The sequence below is a fragment of the Euwallacea similis genome, chromosome 27 (genome assembly GCF_039881205.1).
Source record: "Euwallacea similis isolate ESF13 chromosome 27, ESF131.1, whole genome shotgun sequence".
Taxonomy (NCBI): domain Eukaryota; kingdom Metazoa; phylum Arthropoda; class Insecta; order Coleoptera; family Curculionidae; genus Euwallacea; species Euwallacea similis.
In genome coordinates, this window is record NC_089635.1 from 367,322 (window position 1) to 391,275 (window position 23,954).

General features: G+C 32.9%; 1 protein-coding gene across 1 annotated transcript in view; it reads left to right on the forward strand.

Moving 5' to 3' along the window:
• LOC136417268 (metabotropic glycine receptor) overlaps positions 1 to 23,954 on the forward strand; it is a 150,557-nt gene that overhangs the window by 66,830 nt on the left and 59,773 nt on the right. The window contains exon 4 of the mRNA XM_066402884.1: positions 2,109 to 2,252. Within this exon, the coding sequence (XP_066258981.1) occupies positions 2,109 to 2,252 (144 nt within the window). The remainder of the gene's footprint in view (positions 1 to 2,108; positions 2,253 to 23,954) is intronic.

A 23,954-nucleotide genomic window follows, 5' to 3' on the forward strand; every position in this document is an offset into this window, starting at 1 on the left:
AATTATAATCGTGAATCACTGATGGCTCTAGAATTGAAGCAACAAAGAAATGCATTTTCAGGAACTGGAATTTTAGAACACTTTCAAAATTGCAACTGGGGATACCGGCAACTGAAGTAATAAATATTCAATATTGTTTAAGTTTAAATATATAATTCTAATGACTTTGATTAACTGCATTAATGCAGCCATATCCATCTCTCCAGTAAGGCAAAAAATATTAAAGTTTCAAATAGTACTGACACTAATCAATATATTTTTGATTTAATATTTTAATAGTCATTTTCAGGTCAAATCATGGATATGAAATATGCATAACTTTATAATAATTTCAAATGAGGATTTTCCCTGCTATTGGAATTTAAATTTGAAAAAAAATCCTTCATTTACATACACAATAGAAAAATATGACGAACTCGTCTAAGTACATAAAACTGCCTGCGGTCCCTGAAAACTCCATATCTACATTTTACTGTTTCATTAAATTAATGCTGGGTCATATTTGACCGCTTTATGAAAGCAGAATTCGACAAGCAAAATGAGTACCACAAGGACTATGTGTTAAGGACTTTAGGTTATTGCCTTTTGGTGTAGTTTGCTTAGTTAATTTATTTTGTACTTTCATGCCTTAAGTTACGCCCATGTGTATCGATACTTATTTGGAGGATTCCATCTGGGCGCCAGACAATCGTACCCATCAGACCATGTCAAAGGGCTCTTTATGGATGAGAAATACGTTACTCATCAAAGGAAGCTTTCTAAATTGGACCATTGCCGCGATTTGCAATTCGGCGGATCTGCAATATTTCCATAAAAGCGACTTATATAGGTATTTACCCGATGACGGGGATTTTTGACCTTAGGCGCGACTATAGCCCATAAGGCCTTCTGATATTGGTGCGCCCCTGGTTGGAGCTCTTCAGGTTTAGTACTTAAGGGATGATCGCAGTAATTTTGTCCTCTTTGACCAGTGCTCGCTCTAGACATGTGATCGTAAACATAGTTCGTAATCTGCCCAGCTAAGCAAACTCCCACTTCATACTTAAACCAATACTTTATCATTATTCAAATAAGTGAAAATTAATACAGTTCACTTTCGTAAACCAAATTGTTGTTTTCGTGGTTTCGTTTATCGAAGGAACCTCAACACTATGTCGGTGGCGATGTTGCATAATTTTATCCTATGGGACGCTCTTCAAGGTCAAGAAACACGAGTCTCAGTATCAATATTGGTAAATTGATATTAGCAGTATATTGCGGCAGTATAGAATAGTGTGAACAGTCCGTTTAAAAATAATGCCGTGTACTGCAAAAGTGGTTTATGCTTTAGTGTAGCGAGCTGGGTCATAAAATATCGTTATAAGGCAAAATGGCTGGAAACTTCCTATTTCGATGCATGTATATCAGACCGAGTAAAAGACATACACTAAAACGGTCTCTACGAAACCGAGATTGGGTATTCTGATATTTAAATTTCCAGTAGCTGCACTGGGTAACCAATATGTAATGTGATTTCATTCGAATCAAAGATTGCATTCAAAGTCTTATATAGGTCAGGAAAATGAGATAAATATCGCGCATCATAACCACGATTACATAAAGCAGTTTGCGACACTTTCCAAAATTCCATTCATTATTGTACCCAATTCGGAGCTGGAGCCCTAAAGACCAGCTCGCAATTAATTTATAATGCATGCTTGTGGCTTGGAAGACTTACTCCAACAGTTCAACGGAAAACCGCATCACACATGTCATCGTTAAATGTTCAGTATGCTAAACTGCGTCATTATGGTAATTAAGAGTTTCTTTGCGTCTGTTTCGATGATTAACGAGCCCTCAGATCTGGGAATTCAAGTAAGCGCATTCGAAAGTAGTGCAGTCACAATGATCTCTGGGCTACGAAAGCGATGTCGTAGCCAGGAAATGAAAATATGTTTGGAGGAATAAATTTGAATCGAAATTTTATATTGATATGGGGAACGCGAGATTTATTACTGATAGAGGCAAATCTGATTCAAATATCTCAAATATCGGGGCCAATCGTCGACATCTTAATATGATTCAGAAATGTGGGTATTATTTAAATTAGATTTTTTTTTCATTTTTAGTGCGTTTTCATCGAAGGCCTCGGATTTCGAAGAGGGAGCTACAAGTGCATATGCAAACGTGGGTTCTACTTTCCAGATACCAATGCTCAACATCGCTACTACAATGGTACAGAAATTGAAGAGGAATATGAAAAGTTGTTGATGGTGAGAAAAGTATTTGCCACGTGCAATTTCTAAGAAACAATTATCTCTGATTTTTTTATCTACTTTCTTTAAGTGGAGAGGAGGGCGGTTACGTTCTTTAAAATAGAACTACAAAGTTATTCTAACTTAATTATGTACCCTTCTTACACAATAGTAACTTGAGTCTTGAACTTGGCTTATTACACGTGTCACTATTTTACAGCAAGATTTCGCGTTTTACTAAAATGTTTCGGGGTTAACAGTGTGCTTGTCAGTATTGTAAATGAAATTTTAGTTGCACCCACGCTTTCTCAAACCGAGAAAGGCTAAATTTCCTTTTTATAAGTTAAAAGTTTCAAGATGCGAAGTCACTTGCTTTGAGCTATCTTTCTTTGCAAACATTCCTGACGAATTTAGTGCTTGTTTGCAATAAAATGTGTAAGAATCTCCACTTAAAGGACATCAATATTGCAAAGGCAAGATATTAATTAAAACGCTTAGAGACTAATCAATTTTTACTTTGAACAGGCTAAGTAGATTAAAGGGAAACTTCTTCTGACAAGGCGGAGCAACATTAAGTCCTACAAAATGAAACATTGATTTATTCAGTGAATTATTATTCTCCAAATAGTCTGCCTGGGTAATAAATTCTTTAATTATAAGAGCAAAAAACTATGCTTCTGGACATTGCATAAGAAGAAATAAATGCCCTCGAACTTTCCCTTTAAATCAAACGCGCGTAAATAAAAATTAGGCCTGTCATTCCCCAGAAATTAGTCGAAAGGAAGTTCTTTATGCTCACATTTCAGAAGTAATTCCAACTTTTACTTTTCATCTTTGCCACCAACCACAGAAAAAGCTGGAGGAAATTACGTCACTCTTTCACAAATTAATTATTAAATTGTACCAGCAGGAAACCTCATGCTTTATTATGTTGAAAGGTTTTTTTGGTATATACAGGGTGTCCCAGATAAGGATGAACAGCATGGGGATCTCGGAAACGGTAATAGATACAAAATGGTTTAAATTGGGAAAAAGTTAGGCAATTTAAAGCAAATTAATAATCTGTTTTTATATCGACGAAATTCCGAATGGTTACGAAGATATCCGGAAAAAAACGAATTTGGCGGTTTTCGTTTTTTGCAAATAACTCTTATACGGTTATAGTTAGAGGAATAAAAGTTTTACATTATTAAAGCACTTTTTTGAGAACTGTTTAGCAGTGTTGCCAGTTTTCTTGTTACATCCTTACTTTCGGAGAAAAATGAGTAAACTTTTGATTTTCATATGGGCGTGATATCAATTATTTATATTTTCAAAATCGTCATAAAATTCCCTTTTCAGCCATGCATTACATTTAATATTTTTCTCAGAAACTCTATGAGTTATAGCCATTAAAGCATTTTTTGATAAGTAGGCCATGATTTTGACTTATAGTAATGGTGCACATTAAATAAATGAATGCTGTGGAAACGTCAACATTATTTAAAAGTATAAATATATTACTGGTATCACCCTAAAATTAAAAAAATAATTGTTTCAAATTATGTATTTAATAACAACAATGCGGCTAAACTTGGATCGAATCAAATGTTGACGTTTCCACAGCATTCATTTATTTAATGTGCACCATTACTATAAGTCAAAATCATGGCCTACTTATCAAAAAATGCTTTAATGGCTATAACTCATAGAGTTTCTGAGAAAAATATTAAATGTAATGCATGGCTGAAAAGGGAATTTTATGACGATTTTGAAAATATAAATAATTGATATCACGCCCATATGAAAATCAAAAGTTTACTCATTTTTCTCCGAAAGTAAGGATGTAACAAGAAAACTGGCAACACTGCTAAACAGTTCTCAAAAAAGTGCTTTAATAATGTAAAACTTTTATTCCTCTAACTATAACCGTATAAGAGTTATTTGCAAAAAACGAAAACCGCCAAATTCGTTTTTTTCCGGATATCTTCGTAACCATTCGGAATTTCGTCGATATAAAAACAGATTATTAATTTGCTTTAAATTGCCCAACTTTTTCCCAATTTAAACCATTTTGTATCTATTACCGTTTCCAAGATCCCCATGCTGTTCATCCTTATCTGGGACACCCTGTATATAGGGTATTTTATAAACATACCGACAAACATTCAGAAGATGTAGAGCTCATATAAACAGATATTTAAGTCGAACAATATTACATCCAAAATTGTTTCATTTCCAAGATACAGTGTTTTTCTTATTTTTCAAAAATATTTCAAAAACGATTTGAGATACGGACATGAAATGAGGAACACGCAATGGCAAAATAAATGTGCGTGCTCTGGAGTAGGAAGATAATTTCCACTTACACCAGTGGCGTCCGTGAAGCCATTCAATGGAATATTTTTAATGAAAAAAAATAGCAGGCCACTGACTTTTTTTAAATAAGAATATATATTTTTTAATATTCTATCAATTCTTAATAAAAAAGACCTCTTAATGCTTTGTTGCTTTTTTCCGTTTTCAAGATAAACAATAATTTCTCATTCTTGTACCTACCAAAACCCAGTATAGGTGTTCAAGTGCGATTTTTTAAAAATTTTATTTATATATGTAAGAAAAAATATTTCCTTCTTAAAAAAAATTTAAAAAAAACACGAATTTAGGCAAGACTTCTTTATTCGACCAAGATTGGGAATAGAATGCCCCCCTCATACAAGGTGTCGGAGTCATCCCCGCGCATCTGTTTTTCTTCAAAAGATAATCGCTAAACCTTCTACATTCTTCCCACGCTTACATCCCTTAGTCATTCTCTTCACACCCCCATATGATAAACAAACCCTCTTTATCTTTTAAGGCAACGATCTACTTTAACTAGTACAAGTTTAGTCAATCTCCAATGGGCACTCATAGGTGTCTGTGACATACCACATATGCCCAAGGATAAGACGTAGCTCCATCCTTGTAAGATAACAGGTTTATTGCTCTTGCCTTAAATGAATTAATAACCAACCCCGTATCACCTTCTATATGAAAGCTCACATATATATATATATATATATATATATATATATATATACACGTATATATATATATATACACGTATATATATATATATACGTGTGTTAGTGAAATAACTTTCGTAAATTTAACCAGTGATTAAGAACATCATTTTGAAGAAAAAAATTCCTTACAAGAGGGGTCGTAAATACAACCATTTCCCCGGAAAATAAAAAAAAAACATTTTGTGAGAATTGGCAACGCTGCGTCGTATTTATTTCATTTCCATACCTACCCAAGTAGCTGCATGAAGTGGGTTCACTCTTTTACACGGTTTTTGTAGGTCTGGTAGGTTTTAAAGTACATAATTAACAAAATGCACTAAATTCATGAAATTTTAATATTATGTGATTCTTATTTTATTATTTTGAAAAGCCATTTACCTTGAAATTATTGTTATCTTTAATTAGCATAACATGGTACATTACACATTTTACTCCACTCACATCACACTCAAAAACACAAATTTATTATTGTTTTTGCTACATTAAATATTCAAAATGTTTACCATTTGAGTTCATGTATGCTCTATTCCGGGTACTCCTTGTTGAACTCTTTTCAACAAGGTTTAAAATTTGTTCTTCGGCTTCAGAACCAATTTCTCGCTGTCGATCTTGTCCTTTATACGTAGGAATAACGCTACCTGTATCCAGAAGCCCTTGGGAAACTTGCACAAATGTTTGTCGTGCTGGGAGTTTTCTTTCTGGATAACGATTACCGTAAATACGCCCAGCTTCTTCAGAATTTTGTGACACCTCTCCATAAATCAAATGCATGTCATGATACTCGCGTACAGAATACATTGTCACATAGGTGCTGTTAATAAGTCGGAATAAAATCACTTAAAGCTCGCCCAAATTAACTTTGCGGATGATCCGTTGAGCTGTTGCGTGTACTAACAGAATATGCATTCAATGAAAACCAAATCACACTAAAATATTAAAAATATGGAAGAACCTGCAATCCATGACAAATTTGAATAATAAGGATGGATTTTGTCTTGTCTCTCCTCGATGGTCCCTAATGGGGCTCCACATGTCCATGGCGCCAGGCCTCTTTGCCCAGGATCATATGTCACATAAAAAGGGATAAAGTGCAGATGACCACAGCACAACGCAAATGGTTACGTAACTCATGTACTGTTAAGATACTAACAAGGAAAGGGACCCAAGTGTCCCCCTCCGATTTTAATGAAATTTTGCACAGAAGTAGTTTAAACCTATCTAAGAATAATGATGTACATTTTACGTGCCATCTTCAAAGTTTAAGGGGTGAAAACTACCCTTAAAGTTTCGCCAATTTTTCGTTTTTTGACGATAACTTTTGATTCAGATGAGTTAAAACAACAAATAAAAAAGCAAAATGTTCCTTTTTTAATTCTTCATCGATCCTTCTAGATCCGAAAAAAATATCACTTTTAGTTTGTTTTTTTTTGAAAATTTAATTTGTTTTTCTCCCCGTTTTTGCATGCCTCGAGCTGTCTCATACAATTTTTTAACATTTTATAGAGAAAATATTTCTCAATAGAATGGTGTAAAGTAGAACTCGATACCATATTTCTAACAAAAGTTATAATTGTTTAAGTAAAAGTGTGCACGCCATGTTCTACTGCTTATAACTTCAGAACCGCAGGTCGCAGAAGAAAATTTTTCATAATAAAAAAGAGGTAATTTAAGTACTAATGATGTAATTATAATACATGTATCTCTGCCATATGTGGTATCACATAATCCGCATAAATAATATTATCCACTTTCATCCTGTAAAAACGTACACAGAAGTTAAAAAATGACTGTTTCTAACAATCATCATTATTTAGTTACTAAACAAATAGAGTCTCAAGGAGGACATATTCCACTGATCCAAATCCTAAATTGCAAAATTTATAGTGGGGGCCATCACCCCTGATTATTTCAATTTTTTTTTAATGAAAGTAAAAATCTTTTGTAGATCTGTTTCTTTGATTCATCTCTATTTAAAACAATAAAGAAAAATGAAAATGGGGATTAAAATTAATTAGATTTCATTCATTCTATTACCTTCATAAAATTAAAAATTATTCTAAATATACATATAATTTCAACAACATTTAATTTATAGAACATAAATTATGCATGTGACACTATGACATTGTGCATATAATGAATGCATCCATAATTCATCTTACAGTTATTTAATCTTATTTACTTTTCTTAACAATTGTGCATCATATCTAAATAATGGTAATAAATAATAATGCCCTGACGGTATATAAAAAGACATTCTTATACGAACCTGTGTTTAAAAGTAAACCTTCATATAGTGGTTACCAGCATTTTAGACTACGCAATGTTGATCAATCCAGTTAATATAGTAAATCTATTATTATTAACGTTCAGCGCACTAAATCTTCCAAGTACACCGGTAACAGAAAATGAACAGGATATAGCTAAAGAACTAGAAGGCATTATTAAACATGCCTGTAATGATGTATCTTCAGAATTTGAAACACAAGATACTCTTGATTTTGATGATCCGTTTGAAGCACATGAGCTGGAAATTATAGAAGACGAAGAAGAGATTCAAAGATATTATCTAGATGATAGCGATTCTAGTTCGGAAAGTGTTTGTACGAAAGACATCGAACCTTTAAGTTTCGATTATAAGAAAAGAGCTGTAAAATATTGGAAATCTGGAAAAAATGGTAATTTAAAAATATCTACAGTGCAGAAAAACTTTAGAAAGGTACTATCCAGAAAGCATTTGAAGCGCTGGGAGTATGCCATAAATCAAGGAGGAACTCACAGAGAAAAGTTTGCAAAAATATCACAATTTACTTTAAATAATTTCATGGAAGCATTAGAGAAACGATTGCCTATTCACGACATAGATATTCGTCGATGGACTTTACAGGCAAATAGACATATTGGATTAGTTAATACTGCCTTTAAAGCTTCTGACCACTGGATAAAAAAATTTAAGCATCGTCATCGTATTGTTTCCAGAAAAATAACAAAATTTATAACCAAGAAGAACGTGAGAGAGCAACGTATAATAATGAAAAAAGCAAACGAATTTGTAGATGCTATTAAGAATGAAATGAATTCTTATGGATATGATAATATATATAACTGTGATCAAAGTGGCTTCAATTTAGAGTTACATGCAGGACGCACCTTATGCATTGAAGGAGAAAAGCATGTAGAAAACATTGTACAATCAAAAATGTCTACTACGCATAGTTATACAATTCAGTCATTCATTTCTTCTAGTGGAAAGCTTATTTCACCTTCGTTAATAGTTTTATATGAACCCAGCGGTGGGTTTGGACCTCGAGTGGAGGAAAAATTATTTCGTCCAGAAAATGTCTACATTTTAGCATCCAAATCTGGAAAATTAACAAGTGAACATTTCAAAACATGGATGACAGAAGTATTTATACCAAACACAGGACAAAAATCACTTTTACTTTTAAATTCCTGGAATGGACAATGCCCTACTGTTTTGGAAGACATAGCTATTAATCATAATGAGATTAACGTACCTGAACCTAACCTGAACTAACCTGCTGGCACAACAGGAATAATATAGCCTCTAGATGTTTTTGGATTCCGAGTTTGGAAAAATTTTGTTAGGAAGTTTTCAGATTCAGTATTATTACATAACTATGATATAAATTTACACGAAAGAAATAATTTGATAAAATTACAGTCCCTCGTTCATAATCAATTGTCTTCGCCGAGATTCACTAATCTTTTTAAATATTTATGGTTTAAAAGTGGATATATCGAAGAAAGGCCTGCCGAATTTGAAAACCCTGTAGAATACAGCTTTCACACAGTTTCTGCGAAATGTGATTTATGTGACCAAGTTGCAATATTTAAATGTTCTTGGTGTAAGAAAAATTTATGATTTAAACATTTTTTCGACGAATATCATTACTGCAAAACATATAATCCATAGATACCAATAAAATATTCGACTACTTGTATATTTATCATATATGGAAAAATGCCCTACGCTGATTACTAACGCATAATACTTGTTAACTGTAGAAAATGTTAATCTAATTTCAACTGAAAATATGATTTTTATGGTATTATATCATTCTTTAATGCTCATTAAATTACGCCTTTTTATTATGAAAAATTTTCTTCTGCGACCTGCGGTTCTGAAGTTATAAGCAATAGAACATGGCGTGCACACTTTTACTTAAACAATTATAACTTTTGTTAGAAACATGGTATCGAGTTCTACTTTACACCATCCTATTGAGAAATATTTTCTCTATAAAATGGTAAAAAATTGTATGAGACAGCTCGAGGCATGCAAAAACGGGGAGAAAAACAAATTAAATTTTCAAAAAAAAAACAAACTAAAAGTGATATTTTTTTCGGATCTAGAAGGATCGATGAAGAATTAAAAAAGGAACATTTTGCTTTTTTATTTGTTGTTCTAACTCATCTGAATCAAAAGTTATCGTCAAAAAACGAAAAATTTGGCGAAACTTTAGGGGTAGTTTTCACCCCTTAAACTTTGAAGATGGCACGTAAAATGTACGTCATTATTCTTAGATAGGTTTAAACTACTTCTGGGCAAAATTTCATTAAAATCGGAGAGGGACACTTGGGTCCCTTTCCTTGTAAGTCAACCTTTTTACTGCCCATTCCAATGCCTTATTGCTTCACCCGCAAAGTGGGCGAGTGACCCTCATAAAGGCCATAAAAAACAACCATAACAAAAACAAACTCCTCTTCCTTAGTCACGTTCAGTGCGGCGCTGCCGTTTATGTTTATTTTTACCTCTTAAGTTATTAATTCAGTTTTCAGTTGCTTTTAGCAATGTTATTGTTTAATCATTTTTAGTTCTTTTGTTACATGTCAAACAAACAACATGTGTCAAATACATTTTTTCACATTTTATTTAAATTTTAAAGCTTATCATAGCTTTTTGGTTACCAACTTTGACGTTAAAAAAATTATTAGGTTTTCGGCCCCTGCTGTAAGGGACTTTTTTGTTCAAGATGATGTTTTTAATCGTTGGTTAAATTTACGAAAGTTATTTCCCTAACACCTTGTATATATACTATACATATATATTTATACACAGTGTGGAAGTTTTGGATGGAACAGTCCATATAACTAAGATGCCGAACATAAGCGGCCAAAATTCTCGGACATATCGTTTTTATTTTTTCTTACGGTTTTTTTGATGGTAAACATTACTGTTATGTATACAGGGTAGTCCAGAAATCAGGTACAACCACCAACTTTGTTTTTTCAAATAGAAACATCTATTTTTTATTTCATTTTTGAATTCTACACAAAATCCTAAGTGTGTTTCATGTACCATGTCCTATACCTAAACGCAACAGGTCTAGAAATTTACGATTGAACATTGTTTATTTACCGTGTGTCGTAAAAAATTTCTGATCAAGTAGGCTATGAAATTATTTGAACGCGAACCTACATGTCTTTCTTTTTGTTCATTTTTGTTCAATTTCTGTTTATACCAAGAAGTGTTCTTGGTTGTTTTTGATTTATTGTAAAATTTGCAGCATTTTGATTATTGAATTTGACAGAAAAACAAAGAATTGAAATTCTAATTATGAAAGGATATGGAGATAAACAATGTACACATAAAAGAAGTATGTGTCTTATTTAACAATAAATATCCCGATGATGGTCTTTTAGTGCACTCCACAATTTCTAAAATTTTAAATAAGTTTCCTGAATTGGGACATGCTAGAGACAATTTACAGCACCGGTCTAAAGTACCCGAAGAAGTGCAATTAAACGTTTTATTGCAGCTACAAGAAAATCCGCATAATACCTCGCGAACAGTGGCTGTTAATAATGACATCAGCCACACTTCTGTTTTGAAATATTTGAAAACTTATAAATGGCATCCTTACAAATTACAGTTAGTCCACGAGTTAAATTCAGGTGATCCTGATAGTAGAGTTGAATTCTATGCTAACATGATGGAGAGGTGCAATACTGATGCTACTTTTGTCAACTGTATTATCTTTTCTGATTAAGCTATTTTTATACTTAACGGTACAGTCAATAGACAAAATTGTCGCTATTGGATGCTTCAGAATCCTCATTAGTTGATAGACGCCCACACTCAATTTCCAAAAAAGGCAAATGTTTGAGTCGGAATAGTTGACAACAGAATTTTAGGACCCTATTTCATTGACAGAACATTAATGGGTGAAAAATATTTAGAATTACTCATAGATCTTGCTGCTACTCTTATTAAGCTATACTCATATGAGAATCGTCCTGATATTCCCAGTGATACTTTATGGTTTCAACATGATGGAGCATCTCCTCATTACCACGTTGATGTTAGGGCTTATTTAAATGACATTTTTCCTGAACGCTGGATTGGAAGATGAGTGGTAATTGAATGGTCGGCACGATCATCTAATCTCACGCTTTTAGATTACTTTTTATGGGGTTATCTTAAGGGTAAGGAATACTTTAACCAATCAGCAACTATCGAAGACTTAAAAGAAAGAATTCGTAATGAAATAAGAACAATTACCCCAGAAATGTTTCAAAATGTCAAACAAGAGTTTCTTCATCGTCTTGCTTACTGTCACAAAGTAGGTAGGATCTAATTTGAACATATAATTTAATTGTTGCTTCTTGTTTTATTTTGTATCAAATTGGTTCTTTTCAGGATCAAAGAAATTTTAAAAGAAATCAAAAGTTTTAGTTTTTGATATGTTCAACCGTAAATTTCTCGAGACCTGTTGCGTTTAGGTATAGGCTATGGTACGTGAAGCTCACTTAGAATTTTGCGTAGAATTCAAAAATTAAATAAAAAATAATTGTTTCCGTTTGAAAAACAAAGTTGATGGTCGTTCCTGATTTTTGAATTTTGGACAAGAACTTGTATACATGAAATTACCTTCAAAAAACCGCAAGAAAAAATAAAAATCGACCTGTCCGAAGATTTTGGCCGCATATGTTCGGTATCTTAGTTACATGGACTGTTCCATCAAAAACTTCCACACTGTATAGTATATACAGGCTGTGTAGTATATCCATTTAACAGCCCATCGGACTCCTATGAGTTTATTTGTGATGTCATAAAAAAATCAATATTCACAATAACAACTTTAATTTTCACATTTTCGACTTCAATTTTTAAATTTTTTTCAAATAGCATGGTGTGTGTTATTTATAACGTAGCACGAAAGAACATTCAATTTTCTTCATTTTGGTATAAAGTAACGTCATATTTATCTTAAGTGTTAATGGAATTATTAATTATTTCAGGAAAACTTGCATTCATAGCTAAGTGCGTTGTAGTAAGCATGCGTTGATATCGTTTCGAAGTCTTTTGTTTTAAGTTTTGGCAGCTCATTTACGGTTTTTTGTTTCTTTGAAATCTGTTTACTATAAAACTGACCATCGAGATGAAGCATACTCAGCAAGAACTTATTAGTATGATTTATGTAATTGGTTCGTGTAATGAAAATTCTTTATTGGCATCTCGGGTTTACGCGCAACGATTTCCTAATAGAAGACATCCTGATGCCTTACATTACATTATTTAAATCATTTACAGTCTAGAAAGTCTAAAGAAGCGTTTTGAACGGGCAGGAAGTGTTAATTATGAAAAGAAAAATCGAAAGAAGAGGGTCTTAGGAGAAGAAAATGAACTGGCCATCGCTTTATCAGTGGTAGAAAACCCAAGCATTAACGTAAGAGAAATTAGCCAGGAACTGCAAATAGGAAAATCATCAGTTGCAAAATGTTTGAAGGCCAATTAGTTCCATCCATATCATTTCAATTTACATCAAGAATTATCTGATGCTAACTTTATTACTAGAATTTAATTTTGCCAGTGGATGCAGCAACAAAATAACAGGGACGACTTCTTAAAATTAATTCTTTTTACTGATAAGTGCACCTTTCATCGGAATAGATTTGTTAACAGACACAACTTTCATTATTATGGAACAGAAAGCCCTCGTGGTATTAAAATCAATTATTTTCAACCGAATTGGAGTTTAAATGTTTAGGCAAGAATAATCGGCAATTATGTTGTTAAACCATATTTTTTTGAAAGAAGAGTGACTAGAGATGTTTTCCTAAATTTTTTAAATCAAAATCTTCAGCCTCTATTAGATCACATTCCGGAACACATAAAATATAAAATGTGATTCCAATTAGGTGGAGTTCCACCTCATTTTACTTTTAGATTTGTGAGAACACTTTTCAATGCATTTTCCTGAAACGTGGATTGGTAGGCAAGATTTGTAACAACGATACAGGCTTAAGATATTGATAATGACATTACTAAATTCTGTTAGGTCCAGTTGCATGGCTATCAAGGAGTCCCGACGTAAATCCTTTGGACTACTTCTTTTGGGGCAAAGATGTTTACAGAACACCACCAATAACGCGTGACGATATGAAATTGAGGATATGAGAGTCGTTTCAGAGCATTACTGCAGAAATGCTTTTTAATACCAGAAGATTTTTTTTCTTAAGAGTTGCAGCATGTTTGGAAAATGACTGAAAACATTTTGAACAACTGTTGCCCTGATTATCCCTAAATTTTTTTATGCCAATGCTTGGGTTTTCTATTACTGATAAAGTGATGTCCAGTTTATTTTCTTCTCCTAAGACTCTCTTCTTTCGACTTTTCTTTTCATAATTAACACTTCCTGTCCGTTGAAAATGCTTCTTTAGACTTTCTAGACTGTAAATGATGTAATGTAAGGCATCAGGATATCTTCTATTAGGAAATCGTCGCACGTAAACCCGAGATGCCAATAAAGAATTTTCATTACACGAACCAATTACATAAATCATACTAATAAGTTCTTGCTGAGTATGCTTCATCTCGATGGTCAGTTTTATAGTAAACAGATTTCAAAGAAACAAAAAACAGTAAATGAGCTACCAAAACTTAAAACAAAAGACTTCGAAACGATAGCAACGCACGCTAAATACTTAGACACTTAGCTATGAATGCAAGTTTTCCTGAAATAATTAATAATTCCATTAACACTTAAGATAAATATGACGTTACTTTATATCAAAATGAAGAAAATTGAATGTTCTTTCATACTATATTATAAAAAACACACACCATCCTATTTGAAAAATCAAGAAAATTGAAGTAAGGTGAAAAAGGTGAAAATTAAAGTTGTTATTGTGGACACCTTGTATGAATTTTTGGCTAAATGAGTATTAGTACCTGGTAAGGGGATCTTACGTGAGAATCCATCCTGGAATTTTCAAAATCTAACTTAAAGTAACTACGATATTCATTTTTTTATGAGGCATTGTAAAAGTCTAAAATGTCCTTTAAAACGTCATAGCTCCGAATCACACCATCCGAGGATAAAAAACATTTAGGAACTAACACAGGCTTAAAAGAAGAGTCTTTTTTGTGAAAAAATGCGGATAATCCCATTTAAAAAAATACACTTTTTTGGGACAACCTGTATGCTTATCACTAATTTTAAAATGTACCTTCTGTTAGGACTTGCGACGTATTGTTTTATCACGGATTAAAAGTTAGTTTAACAAACTGATGTTACGCCCATGGACAACCCCAGCCATTGGGTAATGCTGTTGGAATTCCCAGCGCTTAACACCCATCTTCGGCTGAGGGAAGTTATTTTATGATTGGGATTTCCAGCACTATTCTTTGTCGGACTAACATTGCGAATTTAAATTAAAGGTACCGCCAAACGAATACAATGGCTGGGCTCCAATAAAAGCCCAGCGATCGTGCCTCTAAGTGCTACGCTTTAACGTAACAAGGTAGCCTAGAAGCCGCTAATGGGGCCCTATCGGGGGTACGTCTATGGGCGTTACACCTCCGTATCAATACTTAAGGAGGGTGCGAAACTGAAGAAGCTCTCTTTTCTCGCCACTTCATCACGGACTCGTACGCGTTAAACTCTCGTCAACATTCTTTAAATAACGCATTTCTCGATATTGTATAGTTGTTAATGTTACCAATAAACCTTTGTTAAGTTAAGAAGGTTTAGTTTCTTTTATACGCGAAAACAGTGTCTCTGAGACTGCGAACTCAGGGTGGTCCTTCATAATCGATCAATCCAGTCCACGATCTACGCAATTCACGGTTATCGTATCGAAAGGGGTGAATCGACCCAACCACGTACACGCGCCAAAATTTGGACCTAACACCTTCATTAGCCTCAAATATATCGCCATAATTGATTTTTTATGAAATTACAAATAAACTTATAGAAGTCCGAGGGGCTATTAGATGAACACCCTATATTCAGGGTGATTCACAACTTAGCTATACAATTTTAGGGGTAGGGGTGTCATGAAAAATTAAGTCGATTTTGTAAGTAAATTTTTTGGAAAAAATTGTTAAAGTTTAACCTTTGTATGACAGGACCACTGTAATGTTTTAGGTTAACGTACGTCATGGAATTTTATTGGATACTCTCTCAATCTTACGTGTAATTTATAGTTGGAGCTGCCATATGTCAATAGTTGGGAGCTGAAGATATAGGTGATCTGACTTAAGGGTACTTTTGTTTCACCCGAAATAAAAGAAGCGAGCTTACATGTGTAAGCAATTTTGGCATCTTAAATTGTTATTCTTAAGTCGGATCACTCATGTCTTCAGCTCCCAACTATTGACACGTGGGAGACCTAACTATAAATTATACGTAAGGTTGATGCACCTAAAAGGGATTCTGCAGAAAAACGTAAATATTACAGTCGTCCAGTTATACAATGGTTAATCTTTAACAATTTTTTCCGCAGAAATTATAAGTATCTTCCAAAAAATGTTCTTACAAAATCGACTTAGTTTTTCTTGACAAATTTTATAGATAAGTTGTGAGTCACCCTGTATATAGGGTTAGCTGCGAGCGAAAGTATAACACTTAAAAATCTATTGTTTGTATAATAGTTAAGAAGATTATTTCGAAGACCTTATACATATAAATACATATAGTACATATATAAAAACTAATATATTTTATGACCTAATAATTCTACTAAAGTGGTGAAAAATAATAACAAAGATATTACTGATTATCATGGAAATATTTAAGTCAATGTTATTGATAAAACAATGAAAAATTTGACGGAGAAATATGAAAATATTTTATTTTTGCTAAGGTATAAAAACATAAAAAAAACTATGGTAAAAGCGATGTGCTTTTACAGGTATCGAATGTAAACATAGGAACACGATTGGAAAAATACCCGTTATACAAGGCTCGTCTAAATTTTTTCTCTTCCCCTGTATTTTTTGATCGTGTTGTTATTATAAAAAATAAATTTAAATGGACGTGCAGATCGTTTGACGCATCACAGATTAGACATATAACTATAAAAAATAATAGTGTATGAAAATGTGTCCTTTATCCTTAATGTGTGATATATCATACCATCGTCTTTTTATTATAGTATGTTTTTAAATAGTACCTAAAAAAATTAACAAAGAAAAAAGAAAAGGAGAAAGTATTACGACCGTTCGCCATTTATGTTTCATTGCCTCAAAGGATATATTATCACGGGGTCCCCTCTTCCATTATTTTTTTTATAAAATGACCACCGAATGAATGTCAAAAAGTAATGTATTTTAAACAGGTCAAATTTCAGGAAAGAAAATTAATATGTTTAAAAAGTAAATGGCTAATTATGTTACAGTTTGTAACAAATGTATAGAATATCAACAATACCTTTCGTAAAAGGTTTCCTCGAAAGTGTGCCTTACTAGTAAATTTCTTCTAAATTTGAATCAAGTTTTCAATGCTAAAATTGTAATAAAGTGAAGAAACTCCTAGTATATCGCCATTTAAAGGCTAGATTTCCCATAGGAGCAGAAGATTCTTTAGGAGTTACAACTCACTTTTAAATATCATCAAGCAAAATTTGAAGTGTTATACTATTTTAATATTCACATTGACTTGTTTTTAATTTTTTGTTATGTTAACTATTGGTCGTAGAAAAAATAAACTGTAAAACACAAGTGGATTCGCCATATTGCTTTCAGACAAATGAACACTTTACCCTTGTTACACTATGTCCTATAGATTGATGGGAGCTAGGAATTTTCAAATTTTTTCATGGAATACTCCATATTTTTTATTTTTTATTTTTTTAAATTTTATTCCTGAGTTCTCTTCAGATTTCTTAACACTAACACTAAACTCAAGACATAAGAAAATGGTTGTAACAATTTCAAATATTTTTTCTGTTTTTACTGTAAACGTAGCAATTTAGTAAACTGGTTGTTGCCTATCTAATTATCTCAAGTCATGGGAAAAGTCATAAGACTAATAAAATATTTCAATACAAGTTTCCTAAACTGATATCCTTCCAATACAGTAGCAGGATTGTAATCGAATTTCTGGATATCCAAATCTGCATAGGAAACGGTTCCAAAGGGAATTTAAGGCAATACTTCGGATAACAATAAAAAGAAAAAGTGTTATTTGTCAAGGCGCCCCCAATTCTATTTCAAGGTTGGGGGTATTTTTTTAATTCGCCCCAAAGAAAGTAATTCCAAGATCGCTATTTTTAGATTAAATAACTTCGGGTTATTTAGGTTTATTCCTTCCGCCCTTAAGGGAATCCTCTAAAGTGGTTAGTTGCGAACAATTTAAATTAAGCGAAAGTCTTTCACATATTAGACTTGGCACTGCCCTTTTATAGGCCTTTGCAGATTTGTTGAGAGTGGCAATTTGAATTTGTCTTATTTAGAAACAAATCAACTTCTATTAGCAGTTTTGAAAAGGATTACAAATACTTGACTTTTGAGAAGTTCAGCAATCCCGCTGCAAGAACCAAGTTTCGGATCAAACTTTTAATCATAAAGTTGATGCACCGTGTTTTAATTAAATAATTTTAATTAAATCGGCAGAGGATCAGTTAACGATCAGACATTTCCCGATATCTAAGCCATCGACTTGAAATTAAACTTCTTTCGAACAAAATCTTCACTTTTTAAACAACTGTTAAGGCAAATGTTTGAGCTAATAAAAGATGAATTCGTATTATTCTTTTTTAGCAGATAGGCAAAAATTACAAGTCGTTTGCATGCAAATCCTCTCATTTCAAATTCTTAAAAAGCGCCTTAAGTAATACATTTTAATAAGAAAGTGACAAGCGAGGGGTAAATCATGGTATATAATAAAAATATATAGTATATAAAGTTCTTCATTTAGAACTTTCTGCGAAAGCTTAATAGCAAGGGGAACGCAGTAAAAGTATAGCCCAGCGAAATTAACGTTCATAAATATTTTTCGTAAAAGCATTAATAAAAGCTTCCTTTAAGAAACAAGTGACAAAACTTTATACATAACGACCGAATAATAACCCAGATACAAAATTTTCATTTAATATATTCCTTATATTGTTTCCTCAAGCTTCAAAGCATCTTTTCTTGATATTTTTTATCGAAGAGACAGATTTTATTATTATAAGGATACGTAAGCAATTACCGAATGCCTCTTTTATATACCTCTTTTATATAAATTTCTTTTTAGGATGGCCTGAATAAGCCCAAATAAGACACCTGATAAAGTGTGTCTTTTAGCCACTTTTAGAGCGGCAGCCTGGAAATATTCTTTTTAAATATTTACCTTCAGTAGTGAAAAATGTCAGCTATAGACTATGGATAAAAATATCATTTACAGTGGAAGATATCACATCGAAAGGATTTATTTGAAATGCCTACACGTCTTCTTTTACGCTTATTTCACCACCATTTCTCTTAACGGCGATATTATTTTGACGTAAGTCCATTTATAATTCTAATTAGTTGGTGAATTATTTTCAATGTAGTAATTTACAAAGAAAAAATAAATAGCGTTTGAAGCAAGACGCTGGACAATTGGAAAATTGTTCTAGTATCCTTGTCCGAAGAAGAAAAACACTTTAAAATAGGAAATAGTATTTACAAAATAGAATGTTGCCATTGAGCAGGAAGATAAAAGAAATGAACCTCATTTTGTTTTTGGAACAGAGACAGACAAATCAAATAGGATTTCTAAACGAAATTGACCTTTTCCGCATTTTGTTGGTTTTAATTTTAAATTAGATTGCTTTCTTAATTTTCGAAGGGATACGATTGCACCTCTGTATTTGAAATCGTGTTAATCGCAATAAAAAAACAATCATCAATATACCAAAATATTCCAAAATATGAACATGATTAAAAAGTAAACTTTAACATTTCAAATTTAATATCTATTGATTCACCTACAACTAATCAATTTTTAAGTAAAATCGTGAGCTGTCATGGATCAATTTCATATTACAGATGTGACAGTCAATAAAAATACGTGTTATTGTTGATCACTTTTCATATTTTAAAGGTTTGATTGGAACTGACCAATCATATAAAATGAATTCTATTTTCGTTGACCTAACCGGAACCGCCTTCAAATCCATTGAGTAAAATATTCATCAAACAGCACATATTGCAGTAGTAACAGAGTGGAAGAAATATTTTTCCTACGAGCGCATATGTGTTAACTTTGGAGAGAGTTCAATAAAATATTAGCATGCAATGAAGCATTTACACGTACAAGTCAATACAACGGATATTACGTACAGAGATTTTTAATACTGACAAATGCTACTTTGTTTTGCGTGCAAAAAATTTTTTTACTTCACTCGTGCAGTAACGTGCCACCTTCAGCTCCTAAATGCGTACAATAAAGCCACTTTCCCGTGTGTTTGTAAGGAAAATAAAAAATTAAATGTTCGAAAATGATTTTATTTTATTTCATTTGTCGTCAACACCTCCATAAAGCTTTTACCGTTGAAGAAACCTTCACAAGTTTGTAATATAATAATTGAATACTTGAGGATCCCTGCCGAGACTGCTGGCTTTACTTTACTTATATAATCCGAACAACAATATTCCCTACCCAACATTCTTACCAGGCACTGTAGCTGGAAATCCTTTACCATTTTATTCCAGATGGGCGATATTTATTGTGCTATATAGTTTCAGAGAGGGTAAATGAGCTTTGTGAAAGACCTCGGCTTACGAACTTCGAGTTTACGACTTCGGTGATATTTCACTGATTAAACATCAATAATCGCGGAAGCAGCTGAAGATTTGGCTGAGTTTAATCCAACTTAGAGATGCATTAACTTGAAACAATGAAGCCATTAGGATTACTATATATTTTCGAGTTACTGCAGAATGGGGTGAAGGCAAATAGCCGGTTCGATGCTGATTTCTTTATTGCCTAATGGCGAAGCCGTGTATCTCCAGCTAATACAAAGGCTAACTGGTAACACGTTGGCATTTAATCTGAAAATTTGCCTTTCTAGATTTAGTCAGCTGCAAAATGAATCAAATAGGGTAAAACCATTTATCCCTTTAAAAGACCAGGTAACGGAGGCACTCAACTTAATTGCTACATCTTGATTTCGGTGTTTATTATTTCTGAGCAAATTCCGCTTTTTCGCTAAACCAGTTGGAATACAGAAAGCATCCTTCTTTCCAATTCCGCGTGCGTTAAAGCTGCTCATTCGATTTCCCAATCCGACGAAACTATGTTGCATTCCCTTATCTTAATAGCGAGAAAAACTTTTCTGTTCAAAGATATGTTAAACAGGGCTTAGATAATGCATATTGATTTCTGGATTAGAATACGTGCACCATCAAATCCTGAACATGTTTTGTATTCAAAGAGACAAATCTCTTTTCGTGTAATTGTGAAATTGCAACTATATCTCCAGAAATCACGAAGAAACTATTCGATGCGAGCTGCAAGGATTTCCATCTAGAAATGCGAATTAGTATGTTGAATATTATTGCCCTCGATGCAATGACGACTAACCTTTAGTTCGAGGGAAACCATATTTTAGGAATTAACCATACATGAAAGGATTGTAAATGTCGAATCGAAATATCTGACATAATTTATGTTCGATCGAATCTCCTAATTCAAAGTTGGTATAATTGCACATTCTGCAAGCGAGTACAATACAGCAAATTGTAGATTTATCGATGGGTTTAATTTTCCTCTGTTCTTTAACCAGTTAGAATGATATAGGAATTTGCATCCCGAAGTTAGTACATTTTTTCCAAAAATTCTTGTTAAATATTGCCCAACTGTTGTGCGTTTATTCAACGACCATATGCGCTTCACAAAGTACATATTAAAAAACTTTTAATTGAACCTCTACGAAGTAGGATTTTACGGTCGTACACGGTCGTATTTGGTAAGTGATTTTTCAACAGTGAAATACTAATAGAGTTTGCATGGCACCCTGCATTTCTGTTAATTTTGTTAATTAAAAACCCACTCTATTAATTTAAAAAATGCTTCCAATGTATTCATCCACATGTACAAACATCAAACACAATTTAAAACATTGAAAACGTTTTAACACTGAAACTGATCTATCGGGGGTGTTTGATCTGCCTAAAATATTTACAAGCGTGATTGAAATATATGCTTTTGTCAGAAGGACAATAATTAATAAGTTTTCCTAGTTCATGCACAAATATATATTTTGTGTAGTAAAACGTAGGTGATGTGTTGCTAAACGCATTAGTTTGCATAAATTGCTCCATCTTTCAGGAACTTAAGCAAACTTGTCTTGACAGAAGTAATCTATTCCCAACACTTGAGGGTAATATTTTTAAGGCGTAGACGTATAATTGTGTTAGAGGGAACGACTATGTTAATTCGCAAATGGGTTTCAAAAAGATTTCAGTAATGAACTCGACAAGAACTACCTCATTAATATTCCCTATTTATTTCGCTTGCTAGACCTTCTAGCACAAATTCACAATCGATTATCTGAACTTTGCCAATTTACATCACGCAAAATCGGTTAATAGGGAAATTTACAGGCGAGAGATTTTCTCAGTCAAATTAACACGTTAATTATCATCACACGAATTCCTGAAGATACTATTAACACGAACTGCCAAGGCTATGGTCAAACTTTGTGGCATATGTTTCATACCCCAGTTGGAGTTACACCACACAGTTTCCAACAAATTGTTGCAAAGCCAATTTTGGATTCGTAACTTGGTCAAGATACCCCAATATCTTTAAATAAAGCTCAAGATATTAAGAGAAGATTTTTAATAAACATTTTGTCAGATACAGCCCGAGTCCCAAGGCCTAAGGATTCATCAATATTCGAACAATAGCTTTTTTAATAGACGGAAGCTATTCATATCGCGGTTTACTTGTTTTTGTTATTTAAGAAAAGTTAGTTTTCGGATTATTGATGACTATTTATCAAATAATTGATTTATAGATGCATGTTCCATGATGGATTTAATAGGATGAGAATAAGGAATTCGTAATGAATCCTATACAAATAATTTATTCTCATCCGTTGGAAAAATTAAGGGGTATTAAAAATATATCATTTATAAATGAGCTAGAAATTGCAGCTGACAAATAAGTATAGCTACCAATACAAATTGTATTGGTATATCAGCCTCCTTTTAGCGACATCGACAGCTACAACCCATAAAAACAAAGCGTTTGCCATTTTTTCTTATCGAGATACGTTCATCAGCCACCGAATTCCCATTATAAGCTTTCAAATATTAAAAACATAAAAATCATGTAATATCAGTATGTCCATATTGAAATGACACGCAGATACCTAGGAAGCTTCTTAGATTTTCACTGCATTTTCCAAAAATTTCCAAAAATCAGTCTTTTTTAATACTGAAATTTTCAGACACAACCTTTTGGTAACTCCAGAGCGATTATGTACATTTGAGCAGAAAGCTATTTTATTAATTTTTTACTTTCGCAATCGCCAGAAAATTAACGAAGTTTGGTAATATCACATTCAGCATTGCCTTGAGGAGTTTCAAGAAACTTTTTCCGATGTGGCAGTCAATTATGGAGAGGTTAAAAATACTCTCTAAAAGAGCGTAAACTTGTTTCGTGAAACAGGAAGCATTTACGTAAAGAGGGAAGTGGGCGAGCAACTATCCTCACAAAAAAGTTGTTCAAGAGGCTAAAGAGATATTTCATGAAAATCCAATGATGTTTGTTAGGCACCTGTCTCGTCAAATTCGAGTTTTATTTGGAAGACGTCATAAACTGATGTAGAAAGGCAGTTTTATGCTTATCATGTCCAAAGATTTCAGGAATTGCTGACACCAGATTTCAATAAACGAGTCCGCTTCTGCCAGTGGTACCTTAAACATATTACCACCATCAATGCAAATGCAGGGTGAACAAATACAGTTACAAATACCGCTTATACATTTGTACTTGTCTCCACACACAATTACAAGGAAATTGTACCACCAATAAATATAAATACATATACGTACCTTTTCAATAATGTAATATATTTTTAATATGAACCTTTACAAAGGGAAAATTCCATTTATCTCCTTATTGGCGGGCAATTCTGGCATAGGTAATATTAATCCCTTAGAATTCCTCGTATTAATCCACGTTCTTTGCTAGAAGTCGTAAATTATTTTGGCATTCCTTAATCGAGATTGACAATCAAGTTTTTGTCTATAGTTCTTTCATTAAGGTTGAACATCTAACGAACCTGTGTTCCTATTAATAGTGGACAGCAATGTGATACGTAATTTAAGTTTTTTTTAAATAATTTATTTTAGACAAATGTACTACTATTTAGAAAAATTATAATTTTTTGAAGGATGGCTTAATAAGGTAAAATTTGAGACGAGCATTCAAATTATTAATAAAAT